At 40.4% G+C, this 17,999-nt stretch overlaps 2 protein-coding genes and 1 long non-coding RNA gene across 5 annotated transcripts in view; 2 read left to right on the top strand and 1 right to left on the bottom strand.

Annotated features, from left to right (window-relative positions):
- LOC137762128 (uncharacterized) overlaps positions 1-17,915 on the bottom strand; it is a 63,980-nt gene extending 46,065 nt beyond the window's left edge. For both annotated transcript variants that reach the window (XR_011073499.1, XR_011073498.1), the window contains exons 1-2: positions 17,582-17,915; positions 15,712-15,797 (exon numbers count right to left, since the gene is read on the bottom strand). This is a non-coding gene — a long non-coding RNA (uncharacterized lncRNA). The remainder of the gene's footprint in view (positions 1-15,711; positions 15,798-17,581) is intronic.
- GJA9 (gap junction protein alpha 9) lies at positions 5,276-6,820 on the top strand. The gene has a single exon (XM_068539561.1). It carries the CDS (start codon positions 5,276-5,278, stop codon positions 6,818-6,820), a length of 1,545 nt encoding a protein of 514 aa, XP_068395662.1.
- MYCBP (MYC binding protein) lies at positions 8,009-14,951 on the top strand. Of its 2 annotated transcripts, none has more exons than XM_068539565.1 (5): positions 8,009-8,165; positions 8,360-8,432; positions 12,042-12,090; positions 12,335-12,464; positions 13,375-13,533. In XM_068539565.1, exons 1-5 carry the CDS (start codon positions 8,082-8,084, stop codon positions 13,387-13,389), a joined length of 351 nt encoding a protein of 116 aa, XP_068395666.1. In that variant the 5' UTR covers positions 8,009-8,081; the 3' UTR covers positions 13,390-13,533. The 2 variants fall into 2 exon arrangements, with proteins under 2 accessions (XP_068395666.1, XP_068395665.1); XM_068539564.1 differs by lacking the exon at positions 13,375-13,533 and adding an exon at positions 13,730-14,951 and having other exon boundaries at positions 8,015-8,165.
- Positions 17,916-17,999: the final 84 nt, after the last annotated feature.

The following is a 17,999-nucleotide window of genomic DNA, read 5'->3' as shown; positions in this document are numbered from 1 at the left end:
CAACAAAGACCCAACACAGCCAAAATAAATAAATAAACAAATAAATAAATTTATTTTTAAAAAATATCATGGGAGTATGGGAAGAAACATTTCTAAGGGTGTACCAAGAATGGTAGAAATACCTTATAGAAGAATTCTCTGGATTGCTAGTTTAAGATTCAAGTAGTGTGGGCAACTAAGCCCTTGCGCCACAACTACTGAGCCCGCGTGCTGCCACTACTGAAGCCCGCTTGCCTAGAGCCCGTGCTCTGCAACAAGAGAAGCCACTGCAATGAGTAGTCCCACTCGTTGCAACTAGAGAAAGCCCATGTGCAGCAACAAAGACCCAACTCAGCCAAACAAAACAAAAAAGATTTGAATAGTGTGTCTAGGATCCCAAGGAACCTGGAACTATCTTTCTCGTGCACACTATGTACCTGGACTCTTTTTGGAGTCTCATCTATGATAAGATTCTCATCCTTTACGTGGCTAGTGGCTCTTCTATGAGTGGGTATTTACAAAAGGTAAAATGTCATCTGAAAGCTGGGATGCCTGTGTCCTTTTCTTGTATGGAACCCAGATTGCTGGCCATTCTTTTTCCAAAATAGTAGTTTTAGGTCACCTGAATGCAGGAAATACAATTTTTTCTTCTTTTATCATAAGCATGTTTTATTTAAAACCCACCTAAACATGTTGCTGTATTCTGAAAGGAGGATACATGCTTAATTAGATATAGTGAGAAAAGTAGTATTTTAGCATTTTGAGAAAAGCTGATCTGGGATTTGTTTCAGAATTCTTTAAAATTTGAGTATGAGAATACAGTTATGTTCTTGGTTAAACAAAGATCTTAAAAGAAACTCTTTTACCTTTCCACCCCAAACCTGCTCTTTTCCCTTGTGATGACCATTGTCAACAGTTGGGTGTATATTCTCCTAGACCTTTTTCGACTCAGGATGAGCAGAAAGGGAAATGGCTTTCAGTTGATGGCTGACTCACTCATTGCATTGAACTGCACTGAATCTGCTCTATACCCACCAAGGGATAAATTCAGAGAACAAGTTGAAGATGACTTTGGTATAACTTCTCAAAGCATGATTTGCTTCTCAGATTTACCTAAACTAAGAAAGGTTTGGGTTAATCTCGCTGTTTTAGCTATTTAAATGTACATATGAAATGAAGGGTTTTAACAAGATAAATGAGATCATACTACATGTATTGTTCTGTAACTTGTTTTATAATATGACTTAGGGATCTTTCTGTTAGCCCCTAGAGATCTTTATTCTCTGAATTGTTAATGATAAAGATGTACTATAGTTTATTTAACCATTCCTCTATTGAACACTTAAGTTGTGCTGATTTTGTATTATTACCAACAGTGCTATGTGAACATCCTAGTATGTGCAGTGTGTCTTTGAGAATGAATGAATGAATGGATATTTCAAGCATCCAGAAGCAGAAATGCTATGTTAATTTTGATAGATTTAATCTACCTTTTTTTTTTTGGCCGTGCCACATGGCTTGTGGGATCTTAGTTCCCCAACCAAGGATTGAACGCGGGCCATGGCAGTGAAAGCTCCAAGTCCTAACCACTGGACCACCAGGGAATTCCCTAAATTACCTTTTTAAAAAATAAATAAATAATTAATTAATTTTTGGCTCAGTTGGGTCTTTGTTGCTGGGGCTTTCTCTAGTTGTGGCGAGCGGGGGCTACTCTTCGTTGCGGTGTGCGGGATTCTCATTGCGGTGGCTTCTCTTGTCGCGGAGCACGGGCTCTAGGCGTGCGGGTTTCAGTAGTTGTGGCTTGCAGGCTCTAGAGCGCAGGCTCAGTAGTTGTGGTGCACGGGCTTAGTTGCTCTGCGGCACGTGGGATCTTCCCAGACCAGGGCTCGAACCCGTGTCCTCTGCATTGGTAGGCGGATTCTTAACCACTGCGCCACCAGGGAAGACTCTGAATTACCTTTTAAACAGCTGTATCCATTTATATTCTTACCGATAGCATATGAGAGTAACAGTTTCCTCATACTTTTGCCAAAAGCAGGTATTATAAATCTTGAAAAAATTTACATTTTGATAGTTAAAAAATAATACTTTATTTTAATTTGTATTTCTCTGACTACTAATGAAGCTTAGTGTTTTTTAAGTTTACTAATAATTTATGATTTATATATTACACATAATATATAATTTATATAATACATAATATACAAAATATGAATATATATATATATTTTCCTGATGAAAGGGTTGCATTTAATTTGAAAATTAGCTATAGTTGGCAAAGAAGCCCAGGGAAGAAATATTTATCTGCCATTGCCAACCCACTAGGTCACTAGCTCTGAAGAGAGATCTTTAATGACCTAAAGTGCAATGTAATTGTTAATAATAGAAAACTAGACAGAGAAACAGGATTCATCTAACTATGAAATCGGACATGACCCATTGATTATTAAGACTGATGACTAAGAAGTTATTATCTAGTTAGATTATTTTGGTACTAGAAACATCGTTCACATTACCAAAAACAGTGATGTCTTTCTGGGTTCCCCGGGGCGTAAAGTTACCATTAAAAAAGCACACAAACATCTGGTGTTTTAAATGTGACATCTCTGAATTATAGAGGAGCCATTTATTCAGCTTAATTTGGGGCTCATAATTTTAGTCTCCTAAACTGTGCTGTAGTATTAGAAATGTTGGAAATATTCTTTATGTGTGCTGCCCAATAAGGTAGCCACTAGGCACATGTAGCTATTTACATTTAATTAAAATTAAATAAAATTAAAAACTCAGTGCCTCTGTTACACAAGCCACGTTGCAAGTGCTCAATAGCTATGTGTTTCTAGTGGCCATCTTATTGGACAGTGCAGATGGAGTCTATTCCAACATTGCTGCAAAAAGTTCCACCGGATTTAAAAAAAAAAAGTTCCATTGGGTAGCGCTGTTTTAGAAGCAGGAATGAAGACAGGGAGATGGATTTTAGCTGATGCCTGACTCACTCACTGCACTGAACCAAACTGAATCTGCTCTACATCTGCAAAGGGACACATTCAGAGATTAAGCTGAAGATGGCTGTGGTATAACTTTTAAGCATGATCTGCTTCAGATTTACCTAAACTGAGAAAGGTCTGTGTTAATCTCTCTGTCTTAGCTAATTAAGAGTCATTTGAAATTTTTTCTTTTCTTTTGAACTCTATAGTACTGTATCTGTGTATATTAGTATTTGTGTCATTTGCTATGAAAGCTTTAGGACCTAAGATTTGAAGCTAAATAATAGTACTTCTTCTTTCAGGAAATACCATGCACTTGTCCTTTAAGGAAAAAAAAAAACTTTAATTTCTTTTGGTGATTTTAACAGTAAAGTGCTCATGGTAAAAGAAAAAATTAAAATATATATAATTATAAAAAATTAAGTCAATTGTAATCACACTACCCAGAGATAATCATAGTTAATATTTTGATGAATATCCTAGGCTTTATTGGATGCATCTCTACATATAAATAAACTTACAATAATGGGGCCATATTATTCTATATTTTATAATGTGAATGTTACTGAAACGATATATCAATGTCTTTTTATATTAGTATATATTTATTATTTATATTGGTTGCATAGTACCACACTGTGGATGTACTATTATTTATATGTACAAAACAGTCTTTCTTGTATTGATAATTATTTTGGATATTTTCAAGTTATGATTATTATAAACAACAAGAATAATATCTTTGCTTACACTTTAAAATGCTTTGGATTGTTGGGTCAAAGAGTATAGTACTATTAACATAATAAAGTCAAATAGAAATTTTCTCTATCTCAGGAATACAACACAATTTTAGAAGTTTGATGCTTCTGCAAGTCTTTTGAACTATATAAAGCTTTCAAAAAGGAACTAAAGACTCTAGAACCTGTTATTTAAACAGTCAAAACTTTCACTATTTGACATACCTAATTTAAATAATTAAACTTGTAAGAGAAAACAGATGATTTCTTAATATCTCTTTCATGAAAATTTCAAGTGTGCTTAGAGAGGAAAAATAACAGTTTAGTAAAACAGTTACGAGCTGACCTTAGAGCCACAGTGATTGAGTTTGAATACCAGTTCTAGCTGTGTGATCTTGGGTAATTTAAGGTGTGCCTCAGTTTCCTGATCTGTAAAATGGGGGAACAACATACCTACTTCATAGGATTTTTGTGATGAACATATCTTGTAGCTATAATATCCCAGTATGTTGTTTGATTGTGTAACATTTCCCTTTCTATAAGGGACATAGGACATACATTTATATGTTAAATGAAAGTGAATGAAAATATTCACTCTTTTTTTCTTTCCTTTGGGATATATTTTCTCTTAGATATCCTAGGGTATCAACTCTAATATGGGACCTACTGGCTCATAATCCAAGCATCTATATTATAACTCGCCCCACTGCTCCCTCCACAAAGCAAGCTACATGTCTTAAAAAGGTCAAATACTGTTATAATGAAGATTTCTATAATACTACCACCATACCAATGATCAATTTATTTCAAGCAATATCTAATAACAACCTGGTAGTACAAAATAGTTGAGAATTTTTGGAAAATTTTCACAGCAAAGTTAGTAATAATTTCATAAATATTCATAAATATATTACTGAAATGATTTCTGAAAATGCCCAAAAACTGCCAGAAAGAAACTAGAATTTAGACATTTAAATGTGGATTAAAAAACTAATCTACATTCTTATAGCGAGAGTCAGATTTGTTTCTTTTGGTTTCTTTAAATGCTGTATCTTACTGGATTATGAAATGAAACATGCCTTTTCCTTTGTGCATAAATGAGATTTTAAAATCATTGACTTTGGTTATAGTTTTTATATAAAATAATCTTAATAGGTTTGTAAGATCAAGTCAGTAGTTTTAGGAACCTCTCCAAAAGTTCTCAGTTAAAAAAAATAAAACAACAAACTTCAGCTGAGTAAGAAGACTCTTTTCTTACAGGAATTCCTATAATTCTGTTCTTCATAGGAGGGAATATATACACCCCTCCTTCAGGTATCTTTTTTTTTCTCATTGCATTGTAAGGTCTAAACATAAATGATTTTATATTCCTGACATCTTAAACATATTCTTGGTAACAGATTATTACAACTTTCTAGGGAAAAAAGTAGAGCAACCAGCATGCTGAACGAGTGATGCTTTGTTCATATTTTGGCCATAGGTTTGCCTTAAGAAATAGCACACGCTTCAGAATGGAAGAATTTATCTGCCTCCTATTTGATGGGGTTCAGAGCTAAGATGGCTGACTAAATAAACATGGGGGACTGGAATTTCCTTGGAGGCTTTCTGGAGGAAGTTCACATCCACTCCACCATGATTGGAAAGATGTGGCTCACCGTCCTGTTCATATTTCGAATGCTTGTTCTGGGTGTAGCTGCTGAAGATGTCTGGAATGATGAGCAGTCTGACTTCATCTGTAATACAGAACAACCCGGCTGCAGAAATGTATGCTATGATCAGGCCTTTCCTATCTCCCTCATTAGATACTGGGTTTTGCAGGTGATATTTGTGTCTTCACCATCCCTCGTCTACATGGGCCATGCTTTGTACCAACTGAGAGTTCTGGAGAAGGAGAGGCAGATGAAGAAAGCTCAACTGAGGGGTGAACTGGAGGAGGCAGAGCTTGAAATGCCTGGGGATCGGAGGAGATTGGAGCAAGAACTGCGTCAGCTTGAGCAAAGGAAACTAAATAAAGCTCCACTCAGAGGAACCTTGCTTTGCACTTATGTGATACACATTTTCACTCGCTCTGTGGTTGAAGTTGGGTTCATGATTGGACAGTATCTTTTATATGGATTTCATTTAGACCCTCTATTTAAATGCCACGGCCACCCGTGTCCAAATATAATTGATTGTTTTGTCTCAAGACCCACAGAAAAGACAATATTCCTATTATTTATGCAATCCATAGCTACTGTTTCACTTTTCTTAAATGTTCTAGAAATATTCCATCTAGGTTTTAAAAAGATTAAAAGAGGGCTTTGGGGACAATATAAATTGAAGGATGAACATAACGAATTTTGTACCACCAAGTCAAAACAAAACCTTGCCAAATATCAAAACACATCTGCAAATTCACTGAAACGATTCTCTTTTGCACCTGATTACAGTCTGTTAGTGGAAAAGCAAACACACACAGCAGCGTATCCTGGTTTAAATCCACCTGCATTTCAGACAGATCCTGATAATCACAGTGGAAATGATGACAAAGGCATTTTGGATGAACAGGAAACGCTACTTTCTGAGATGTGCATGCTTAGTACTACCTGTGGTCATCTTCAAAACATCAACTCAAGTAATAAAGAAGACACTCACAAAATATCTGGAAAAGAAGTTAATGGTAACCAGTTGAGGGGAAAAAGAGAAACTGATGGCAAAGACAGCAAAAGGAACCACTACTCTAAAGGTCACTGTTCTATTCCAGGTGATGCTATAGATCTGAACAACCACACGGGGCAGTCACCCCAAACAGCTTTCTCTCTGCCAGCTAACTACACCTGGAAACCGAAATGGCTTCGTGCTGCCTGGGGTCCCTCTGCAGAAAATGAAAACCAGGCATTACCTCCTAAAGGTAACCTCAAGGGCCAGCTCAGAGAGAGCACAATCAGAACCCTTCCTCCTTCACAGGGAGACTTCCATCCACTTGACGTTCCAGACACTCCTGATTCTTTGGGAGGGTTGTCCTTTGAATCCGAGTTGGTCAGAACCTGCAGTAACCCTACTGCTTGTCCTCCAAATCATTTAGTGTCGCTGACAAACAATCTCATTGGTAGGCGGGCTCCCACAGACCTTCAGATCTGAACAGCTGTTGGCTTTTAGACATTCTGTGTATTACATTATCAAAGAAGTAGCTTAATGATGGTCGAGCACAGAAAAAACAGATAGGGCAGCTCTACAGACCAGCTGTTCAGACAGACAACTGCAAACCCATCTAAAAAAGGGAAAATGGCTCTAATTCTGAATTGGGAAGGAGTAGTTTCAAGTTCAAAGACATAGAGTTACCAAGTCAGGACTACTTTTCTACAGGCTCCCTTCAGAATAACACTAATTTTGGGAAAATCACATGTCAGAATCGAAGCTAAATGGAACCAGGTTTTTCCTTGAAGGGAGCACAGCCTTCAGAGATTGTTCTTAATCTATGTTAATTCCCTCTTTTGGTTATTAATCTTTTACTTCTGGACACTGATTAAACTTTGCCCCTGGGACTTAACGCAGTTTCTTTATAGACTGCAACCTGATCTGTCTTGAAGATAATCATAATGTTGCTATCTAGGTAAATAAAATCCTAAAAAGATTGGTCGCTTTCTTTCACCAGTTTATAGTTAGCATCGTGATTTAGTGCCAGGATCGGAGTCTTGGCTCTACTACTCACTGGTTATCTATCCTTGACAGTTTACTAACAGTACGTACCTTACAGGGACGGTGTGAGAATTAAAATAAGAAACATATGTGTTTAATGCACTACCAGGCACACAGTAAGCGCTCAAAAGTGCTAGCTATTATTAGCACATTACTGCTCACCCTCCGGAGGCCCACATCAAGTTGGCCACAAAACAAGGAGACTCCAAATATAAGAGCTGGAGCCCAAACAGACGATTCTAAGCAGTCCTCCAGCCATTGGAAATCCAAGGGTTGCCCTCGTTAGTGCGCCCTTTTTCAAGATGGGAGTCGACAAGCCAGCACACACACGCTGCCAGAGCTTCTGAGGTCCTAGTTGAGACAGATCCGCCCACTCCCGGACCCCAGTCTCTGGAATGAGTTCTAGTGCTCCAGGGCTCAGTAGGCCCCGCCCCCTGGCGCCACGCCCATCTTTGGCCCCACCTGGACACTTGTCCGGAGTTACCAAAACCCAGCCTCCTACTAAGTAACCGAATCTCTGCGAGAACCGGAAGAGGAAGGAGAAGTGCTGCTTTGCTAGACAGAGGGGCGGGCGTACGCAGCCTCCTTTGGCTCAGCTCACTGTGGGGCATTCAGAGCGTCCTGGTCGCCATGAAAACGGGCCGCACCCCGGCGGTCCCGGACCGTGGTTCGCAAGTGCGCAGGCGCACGCGCCCTTCCGCGCATGAGCAGTGCTGCTCCGAGCCCGCCCGCCACGGTCTCCGGCGCCAGCTACGCCGCTGCCGCTGTCACTATGGCCCATTACAAAGTGAGGGGGGCGCGGCGTGGCTGGGGGCGTGCGGGCGGTAGCCAGCCGCTGGTCGGCTCGGGTGGGAGTGGGGGCGCGCGCGCAGATCTGGGGGGCTTGAGGTGGCGAGGCGGAGGCGGCGTTGCCGGACTCCCAGCGCCTTCTTCCTGCTCCGGCTCCCGGGCTTCGGCCACTGACCCGCCGTGTCTCCTCAGGCCGCCGACTCGAAGCGCGAGCAGTTCCGGAGGTACTTGGAGAAGTCGGGGGTGCTGGACACGCTGACCAAGGGTGAGCATGGGCCAGGAGAGGGTTCCTCGTGACCTCGTCGTGCTCCTCGGCGCTGCGCCCCAGACGGGCCGTGGCGTGGGGCAGGAGGGGAACAGGTGGGACCCGTCCCGGGTCCAGCGAGGTGGGCCTCGGGGTTCAGCGGGGACCGGCTCACGCCTGGCTGCCGGCCGCCGCCGGGGTCGGGTAGCCTCGCTCTCGCTACCGCTCTCGCCGCAGGGAGTGAAACTCTTGCAGCTGTTGCGAAGTCCCTCCAACTTCCGTTGCTTTGCCTTGAGCAGCCGCAGTGAGCATGTTTGCTAAAGACCTTGAGAGCCCAACTCCTCCCTCCTGACACTTTTTTCGGAGCCCTCAAAATCCTGTACAGAAACATTTTCCTTCGAACAAAGGGCAAGTGGGGAAATGACCAGGTTTGAAAGCGGGCTATAAAGTAGCTAAGTGAACCTAATCCCTGAAGTAGCGGTTTGGCTGTGGCTTTTCAACCGAACCCCGTTTCGTAGTCTATATCAATTCCTACTTTGTGCAGATTTCACAATTAAAGTAGAATCACAGTTTAAAGAGCTTGAGGGCACATCAAAACGGTTATATTGTTTTCACTTTTAAAAATGGAAGCCGTTACACTGTATCTCTTACTCTGGGGTTTAAGATCTAAGTAGATGAATAAGGTGCTTGAAACTGGGGGGTTCCAAGAAGTAGTGTGGGTACTGCTTATTTCATTAGCTAAGCAGTAAGGCGAATGCCTGTTAGGTATCACTCAACTCACTGGCTGGAACTTTCAAGGGTGCAGAGCAGAGGAGTTGGCAGGGATGATGATCTGGGTCCACATGAGAAGTACAGTAAGTATCTGGGAAATAATTTGGATACCGCTCTTTGGCCAGAAGCAAAAGTTAGGAGAAAATTCTGGGAGAATAACAACTCTGGGTCTTAGCAGAATGCAGGGCTTTTAATTCCCAAGCATGGGCTGGTAATTTTGAGTTGCTACCTTAGGTTCAGGTACCAGTTTCCTATCTCTTTGCAAATAAGTTTCAGTAAACATTTAAGGGACTACGTGAAAGCACTTGTGCTGTCATCTGGGGAGGTATCACAGACTCCTGGAATTTCATCGACCTCCTCCACCTCAAAAAACTCCACAAGCGCACTTCTTTCATTTATTTAACCATTTTATTCAGGTGTCTTTTCTAGGCACCGGGATACAACAGTGGGGGAAAACAAAAGTCCCTGCTCTAAATGAACTTATATCCTAGTTGGGGGAGACAGATAAACCATAGTGTCAACCAGTGGTAAGTGTTATGAAAAAAACATAGCGAAGTAAGGGGATAAGGAGGATGGGTGTGCCATTTTATATAGGGTGGTGAGGCAAGGCCTCTCTTAAGAACATTTGAGCAGAGAGCTGAATGTGATGTTGAGTTTCAGGAAGTGTAAGGAGGCCAGAGTGGCTGGATGGAGTGAATGAAACATACACTGTTAAGGACAGAGAAGTGACGATAGTGGGAGGTAAATGAAGATATTCAGCCTTGTGGCCATACATGGATTTTCCTTCATGAGAGACTGGAAACCACTAGAGGCTTCTTTTCCCTTACTGACATCTACTGGTATTCCCCCTCAACTTTCCCAGATTTCCAGTCTCCTAAGTAACATCAGACAACAGAGTATCTACTGACATGATCTATTTAAAGTTTGATTTTGTGTACTTTACACAGATTTAACTTATAATTTTTATCCAGCTTATTTCCACATTAAAACGCTAACATTAAAACGCTATAGGGATGGCTAAAGATAAAGATAAGTCATTTGGAAGAAGAGGCATTTTAGTTACTTTGAGCACTGTATCAACCTCTAAAAATCCCGGCTGCTAAGGCAAAAAGGGAAACACTGGGTGTAGATTTCTTGTCTGTTTAAAAGGAAGTATATTTCATCTATAGAAAAGCACAGGAAACTTGACATTTACATTATGTTCTGTAATTATCAACCTTGTAACTACCACTGACAGAAATTTAGAAGCTAAAAGAAAGGGTAGGGGAAGAAGGGAAGAAAGGGTAAGAGTATTCATGTCTTATAAAGTTAGAATTTGGTAGAGATCAGTGGAAATTAATGGAAGAAGAAACAGAAGCTTGAGTACATAGGTTCAAGAAAAAGGTAGTAAGTAGAGGAATTAAAGTGTACTGTAACACTGAAAGAAGAGGGAAGGAGAGGAGAGGGTAGTGATGTGTAAATATGCCAATTTCTCAAAAAACAGCGCTGTAAGTACGTTTAGAAGAGTATCAGAACTTAACGTAAGTTGTTAGTATTAGTTGCCCATTTGATTTTTTTAATACTGTCTATATTTGAAGGGTTATTACAACTCTAAAAAAATAAAAGGGAAGCATGTAAGTTGGTTTATGAGGTGTCCTTAAACTGGGGTCTAGATATGCACATTTTTTTTGTGTGTAGATACAGTTTTTTGTCTTTGATCAGAGTTTTCAAGGAGTTCCGTGCACAAAAAAATTAACCACTGGTTTAGAGAGATTTTTACTTGAGTCGTATATCCTAGAAGGAATGTGTTCAATAATAAGATGGAAAAGGTAGTGCTGACATGAACTATTGGATATGAAACCACTGAAGTATATATTTTAATATGGATTTGAGCATGTTGATTACTGGTAAAGTTTTTGGTTGGTGGTGGTTTAGCATGTTGTGTGTGAAACTTCATTCTTGAAGAACGTTTTGAATTCAGAGCTTCTTCCTTCCAACAGTTAACCATAGCCCTGTTGATTCTCTACAGAGTTTATCTCAAACGTATCTACCTTGTTTTCATCCCTCTGTCACTCTAGTGCAGGTCACTCTCTCCCTTTTTTTTTTTTTGGCTGCGCCACGAGGCACGTGGGATCTTAGTTCCCCGACCAGGGATTGAGCCCGTGCCTCCTGCAGTGGAAGCGCAGAGTCCTAACCACTGGACCGCCAGGGAATTCCCAGGTCACTCTTTTAAACTGGATTACCATATCAGCCTCTTAATTGCTCTTCCTGCCCTTAAACCCTTGTCCCACGCGTCAGTCTTCCACACAGGAGTCAAGAGTGATCCTGTCACTCCCCTGCTTATAACTGTTTAATTACATGCCATTTTGTTCTTAGGACCAAGGCCCGACTGAACTTGCAGGATCCTCTAGTCTCCTCCCTAACCACCTTTCCAGCTTCCTTTCCTGCCCCCCTTTTCACAACTCCATCTAGACACACTTGAATTTTCAGTTCCTCAATACGTTGTTCTTTTGCCCCTGGCCTTCCCTTTTTATCTGAAACCATTGCCTAGGTCTCAGGTCTTATTTCTCTTTCTTGGGGACGCCTTCCCTGGTGCCCTGGGCTGAGTTAGGTGTTCTTCCAATGTGCTCCTATAACCCATTACCCTATATTGCTGCTTGATAGTCTTTTTTTGTCTAGTTCCTTGTTTATCTTTTGCACTAGACTGTAAATTCATTGAGAGCAGCGACCTTGTCTATCTTGTTCACCGTGGTATGGACAGTCCTAGCAATGTGCGTGGTGTATAATAGACACTCAATATTTACTGGGGTATGGAATATAATTTCAGCCATTTTAATTTAAGACTTTAATTGTTGTTTGTTTCTGCTTTTTGATTTGCAGTTTTGGTAGCCTTATATGAAGAACCAGAGAAACCTAATAGTGCTTTGGAGTATCCTTTTCATTTTTCAAGTCAGAAAAAGGCCTTTATTTTTTTGAACTCGTATTTTTTCACATAGATATTAACCTTTAAAATACTTTTGATTATTGAAAAAATTACTTTCTTTGAGTATTTGGATTTTTATCTCTGGGTAAATATTTGTGGTAGGGTGGGGTAACTCTCATCAGAGAATTATTTCAGAAGGCTATTTCATTAGTTTCATTGAGCTCAAGTAAATTCTTAACTTTTATATTAGTTTTTTAAAGCATCACTTAGGAGCTGCTACCCCAGAAAATCCAGAAATAGAGCTGCTTCGCCTAGAATTGGCAGAAATGAAAGAGAAATATGAAGCTATTGTAGAAGAAAATAAAAAACTGAAAACAAAGGTAAAATTTTTGAAAGAATTCATATTAAAAATAATGTCACCTTTAATGATTATATGACCAAAACCTCACTAAAATGGACAGTAGGGGAGGGAGGCGGGTGAATATCAATCTCAGTTAACTGCAAGGCCAAGCTGATGCCCTGTCTAGAAAACCACGAGCAGACTGTAAATAGGATGAGCAAAGTGTGGTCAAGAAGAGGTTCTTGGGAACCTTCATCAACAAAAAGGTGAAAATATTGGTTAATGATTAGTGGCTTATAAGTAAATGGAGATTTCTTAGAGTCTTAGGCAGTTGACTTAATAGGTCAATACAGGGCCACTGCTTTGCTAATGGAACCCCTTAGATTGTGCAGTGCACAATCTGCGTAGTCACGTGGTGGCCCTGTAATGTGTTAACTCTGTAAACTTGTTTGCACTTAACCTCGCTACATTTGCTTGCCCTTAATTTTGTCTAGTGCTGAAGTTTTTTCTTTGTTTAAGCTCCCGTGAGAATTTTCATAAAGTTCAAACTAGTCAGCTCTTAAGTCTTTGAGGTTTTACCACATCTGAATCACATAATGCATTTCACTTGACTCTAGGCATTCCTCATGATGTGTTTTATCTTCTCAGCTTTGTGAGATAAGTGACACAGGTGCACAGACCATTTTGTAGGTGAGGAAACTAATGCACAGTGAAGTCTAATTAGCTTCTCAAATCTGACAGCTAACTGGAACAACTCAAATCTTAGCGCAGTGTTGCAGCAGACCCCAGCTCGGCATAACAGAAAATTCAGTGTCTGAAATTATCTGAGATCCCACAGTGCGTAGATGCCACACAACTTTTTGGCACCTTTTAAGTCAAAAGCGTTAGCTGCTCCTCATTGACTGGCTAGATTAATATATGTCACATAATTCTTTTTTTCTGCTTTTTAGGAGAAAGTTCAGTAAACTTACGGTGGAGAGGAAGAAAGTACCTTACTATAAGCCACAACATCTTTGGGAAGATATAGATTATTGCATATCAAGTATTTGTGTAGTGCAGTCATGAATGGGAATTAAGTTTTAGTTTCCCAGTAATTTTAAAGGTTTATTTAAAAAGAACTTTCACTAGGTTTGATTATATTAAATATTAAAATCACTGAGTGGTTTAGAAAGCATAGGATTTTAATATAAACTTACTGATTCAGTAATTAAATTGAATATAATAGTTAACGCATTTTGTTACTATTAAGTTTTTTACCCAATTTAGAATCAAATTCACCTAAACTCCTCTGTCTTTGCCCCATAGCTTGCTCAGTATGAACCACCTCAGGAGGAGAAGCGTGCTGAATAGGATTCTTCTCAGTTGAAAAGACACTGAAAAATGGTTTTGTATGACTTGAATAGTTTGTATAGTATATAATCTTTTCCGAACAGATGCTATAGCACTCTTTTAATATGTTAAATTCACCTATCACACTTTGTTATAAACACATATACTTAGAATCACCAATAAAAACTCAATATAACTTTCTTTGGGTCTTAAAAGCAGGAGAATCAAAAGGGAATCCTGAAAAAAAATCTAAACACAGCCATCTAATTCATTACCTTAAAAGACATTCTGTTTATTAGTCTGACTAGGAATGATGGTACTGGTTGTATTTTAGCCGAGGAAGTTTAGCATGGAGCTATTCCTTGGTTTAGTTCAGGATATGAACACAGGTACAGTCATTCTTTAAAATGAAGATGACAGTGTTGTTTATAGTCTCTGTAGGCAGCTGGAGAGATCTGTGTGACATAAGATACTGTTGCATGGGGTCTCATGAATCTTCTGCTCTTGTTTATATAATGCGGAACAAATGACTCTTCTTTGCCACCACTTTGCCTTAGATAACTGTGTGTGTGCCAGTGTGAACTCTGACACCACGTTTCCTTCTATGCAATCATGCCCTATCTGATAATGTTGCCTTGCTTTCCTGTGTGCTTCCGTGGGTCCCAGTTGCACATTGGCCTTTCTGTGTTGTTTTTCAACTTGCTATAATAGCAGTTATCCTGATTATAATTTATATAACTTTAAAGAGAATCACACCGTTCCCCTGCCTTACTTGTTGCTTAGCTGAACACAGAACAGAGGCAATATAAAATTCTGGGTTCACGCACAAGCTGGGACAAGAAGGGGAATGAGCCATATATCGTGGAAAATTATAGTTTGCGGGTATAATTATATAGTGCTTTTTTCCCCTCAAAGTATTTTTCTAGCCTTGAATTCATTTTATCTTCATTATCCCTGTGAAGTAGGTAGGCAAGTATGAGGGGAGGTGGGGTGCTGAATTTTTAGGCCAAAGACTGATATGAATACAAATTATTTACTAATTGTAGAACCTTGGGCACATCAGTTAATTGCTCTGAGATTCACTTTCCTCATCTGTTAAATGGGAATAATATCTGTGCTGCCTACCTCACAGGGTTGTTGTGAGGGTCAAATGGAATGTATGTGAAAGATTTGTAAATGGTAAAGCACTATATTCTTGTTTGTTAGTCCTTTTTCCTTTCTTGGAAGACCTACAGTCAGATGTTTTGTGTTACTGATCACTTATTTTCCTTATTGATTGACTAGCATTATTAAGAAGTAGTCCTATTTCATGTATTCTGTCCCTGTTGTTAGAGAAATATCTTTATTTTTTGGTGAAAACACACAGAAAACAAAATCCAATGAAAGCTGGCTTAACTAGCAAAAGCCTCAGCACCTGCTGGAAACTGTGACCAAGCCAATCATAAGGGCATTTTAATCAGTCATGTTGGCAGGAATGTGGCAATGGTCTGTGCCTCTTCTAGTCACAAGTTTGTTTTTGGAGGGGAGTCAGATACAGTTGGAAGAACATTTACTTGAATTGGTTTATGTTTTACCCGTTCGAGTGCCTCCTACATGGACAGCAGTGGGCTGAGTGCTAGGTGTTATAAAGGTGAACGACTTGAAGTTAGCTATCAGCCACGTATATAACCAGCTACAGTGTGGGACAGGATGTGCTAAGAACCACAAATAATAATAAAACATGGCCCCATGGGGGTTTTGGAAGACAGGGAGACTTGGCTTCCTTAAGCAATTGGTATGACAGTCCCTTTGTGGACAGGCAAGTAGAAATTTTTTCTGGCAGCCAACCCTCATTTGCTTTTTTCCCAATGGGACTGGTATTAATATTTATGTAAGTCAGATGACTGTCTCTTGTACCATCCTTTTGAACAGAATGGCAACCTGTGGGTTGAATAATCAGACCTTTTGGGGGAACTGACCTGCTTAAACTGCTGTATCAGTCAGTGCTATGAATTCAGGGTCAGCCTGGCCTCTGGAGGTCCTCTTGAACATTTCTATCAAGGATCTGGATGAAGACAGTATACAAGAAGATGCTCAATGGAGTAAAAAAGGATCCGATCCGTTTAGTTCCTGTTTGTTTCAGCTGCCTTACCTATAAAATGTAGATTTCGTTATCTTGCCTACCTCACAAGGTATTGTAAGGATCAAATTAAACATAATGGATGTAAAAGTACCTTGCAAATTGTAAAGGACTACATATGGGTCAGATGGTAGTAATGCTAATTCTCTAAGTGCCACAAAGTTGGAAGGGCTGGTTGGTAGACTATATTGAAATGAGCTTGAAAATGATCAACAATTTGAAGTACCTAAACTTCACAGCCTAAGCCAAAAAGTTGAAATGTCAAGTCTTACATTTAGGTTAAAAAAAGTAGCTATACAAGTTTAGGCACTAGGATTGCTGACAAAGTACTAGTTCCAGTGACTATCAATGTGAACCACTTATACTTCATGGATATTAAAAAAAAAAATTCCATTCTGGAAAGCATTAATATTGTCCAGGTGCTAAACAGTCACTCTGAAGGCTGTATTGGTCAGTACTGCATTGTAGGTGTCAGACATTTGATGGATGTTGACAAGCTCAGTTGCATATAAAGGAGAGTGCATTTGAAACTATAAGGCTGTGTTGTCCATTACGGTAGCCACTAGCCACATCTGGCAATTAAAATTAACCAAAATTAAAAATTCAGTTCCTCAGTCACACTAGCAACAATTGAGCAGTGTAGATGTAGAACATTTCTATCATCAGAGGAAGTGCTATTGGACGTTACTGTAGAAGGAATGGCTGAAGGAACTGAGTATGTTTAATGTGGAACAAAGAAGACAGTGGGTAATGAAGACTGTAATCTAATATTTGAGATGCTGTCGTGAAAAAGATGAAGACCACTGCTTATAGACTCTGGTATATAAGCTCCAGGGAGTGTGATTTTTGGCCTGAATAAGAGACTTTTAAACAAAATTTTACCACAGTGGAATTGGATGCCTATTGAGATAGTGAGCTGTCTTCCCTGGGATCTACTGAAGTGTATGCTGCATGTCTATCAGTCAGAGACACTGTAGAGTGGATTCTCTTTAGGTGAGAGGTTGGACTAGATGACCTCTAAGTATGTGTCCTACCTCTAACTTCGACATTCAGGCAGAACCAAGTCCCAGATTTGCATACATGCTTTCCCTTCATAATCAAGAAGTTAGTTTCCTTGGAAGATCAGTACCACCACCCACGCCCCCTTCAGGAAGAGGATCCTCTTTTGTCAAATTTCCAATTCTAAAGCCTGACCAAAGAGTAAAAATTCCTCTAGCTTTCCCAAACATATTGGTGATAAGCATTTGCTTTGGTTTGCTTTCTTTATTCATTCTTTTGGTTTCTGATCTGAAGGAGGTCATAGACGATGCAATGTTCTATGGGTGGACAGAATTACTGAAGAAGTAGGCTTTGGGTGGGGAGGAGGGGGAATCTGGTCCTGATGAGTGTGAAGTGGCAGGAGTATTCACTGTCAGTGATTTGCTGAAGAAAGAGGATAAGATATTCTCCCTTGCTTGCACTTGCTTTCCTATCAGGGTCCAGTTACCTGCTAGAACGAACTATCTCACCCATGACTCTGCCTTGGTTGAGGCTTTGCCCTCACTCTGGCTGGCTCCTCCTTCATACCTTTGCACATCCCAACCATATCCATCCTTCTAGAACTATTCAGACGCCAGCTCCTTAGAGATGCTCCCATCCACCCAACTCCCGAGCATTTTAATCTGTACCTTTGACCTTACGATTTGATATCTCGTACGGAAACTACTTACGCAGAGGTCCGATCCCCAGTAATCTTGAAGCAACTTGAGGGCAGGCAGGGTCCAAGGCGGTTCCAGTTCTTTGCCCCTTGTGCCCCAGGACTTCGCGGGCATCAATAAATATTGGTTGGGCGAGCACAATAGTAGTAGTAGGACAGTCAATTCTCCCAACTGCCCAGAGAGCATCTCCCATTGTGATGGCCTCCGGAGCCCGGAAGAAAGCAGGAGAGCGGTGAGGAGCAAGGTGCGTGGCTGGGCAGGACCGAAGTGCGGGCTGGGGCGGAGGGCAGAGGGCTCAGGGCTCGGTCGGGCCGGGCCACCCTCCTCGTGACTCCTCCCCCCACCTCCACGGCTCCGAGTCAGGTGATTCCGGGCACGTGACGGGCACCACCTACCTTGCTGCTCCCGAGTGGCAGCTCGGGCGGCCAAT

This window comes from Eschrichtius robustus, chromosome 3, assembly GCF_028021215.1.
Source record: "Eschrichtius robustus isolate mEscRob2 chromosome 3, mEscRob2.pri, whole genome shotgun sequence".
NCBI lineage: Eukaryota > Metazoa > Chordata > Mammalia > Artiodactyla > Eschrichtiidae > Eschrichtius > Eschrichtius robustus.
The sequence above is the reverse complement of the archived record's forward strand: the minus strand, read 5'-3'. Positions and strand labels throughout refer to the sequence as shown.

Excerpts from the sequence above, each read along its gene's own strand:
- GJA9 (XM_068539561.1), top strand. The coding sequence starts at position 5,276 with ATGGGGGACTGGAATTTCCTTGGAGGCTTTCTGGAGGAAGTTCACATC.
- MYCBP (XM_068539564.1), top strand. The coding sequence starts at position 8,082 with ATGAGCAGTGCTGCTCCGAGCCCGCCCGCCACGGTCTCCGGCGCCAGC. Across the intron at positions 8,166-8,359 it reads TCACTATGGCCCATTACAAA|GCCGCCGACTCGAAGCGCGA; the intron begins GTGAGGGGGGCG and ends GTGTCTCCTCAG. Across the intron at positions 12,465-13,729 it reads ATAAAAAACTGAAAACAAAG|CTTGCTCAGTATGAACCACC; the intron begins GTAAAATTTTTG and ends TTTGCCCCATAG.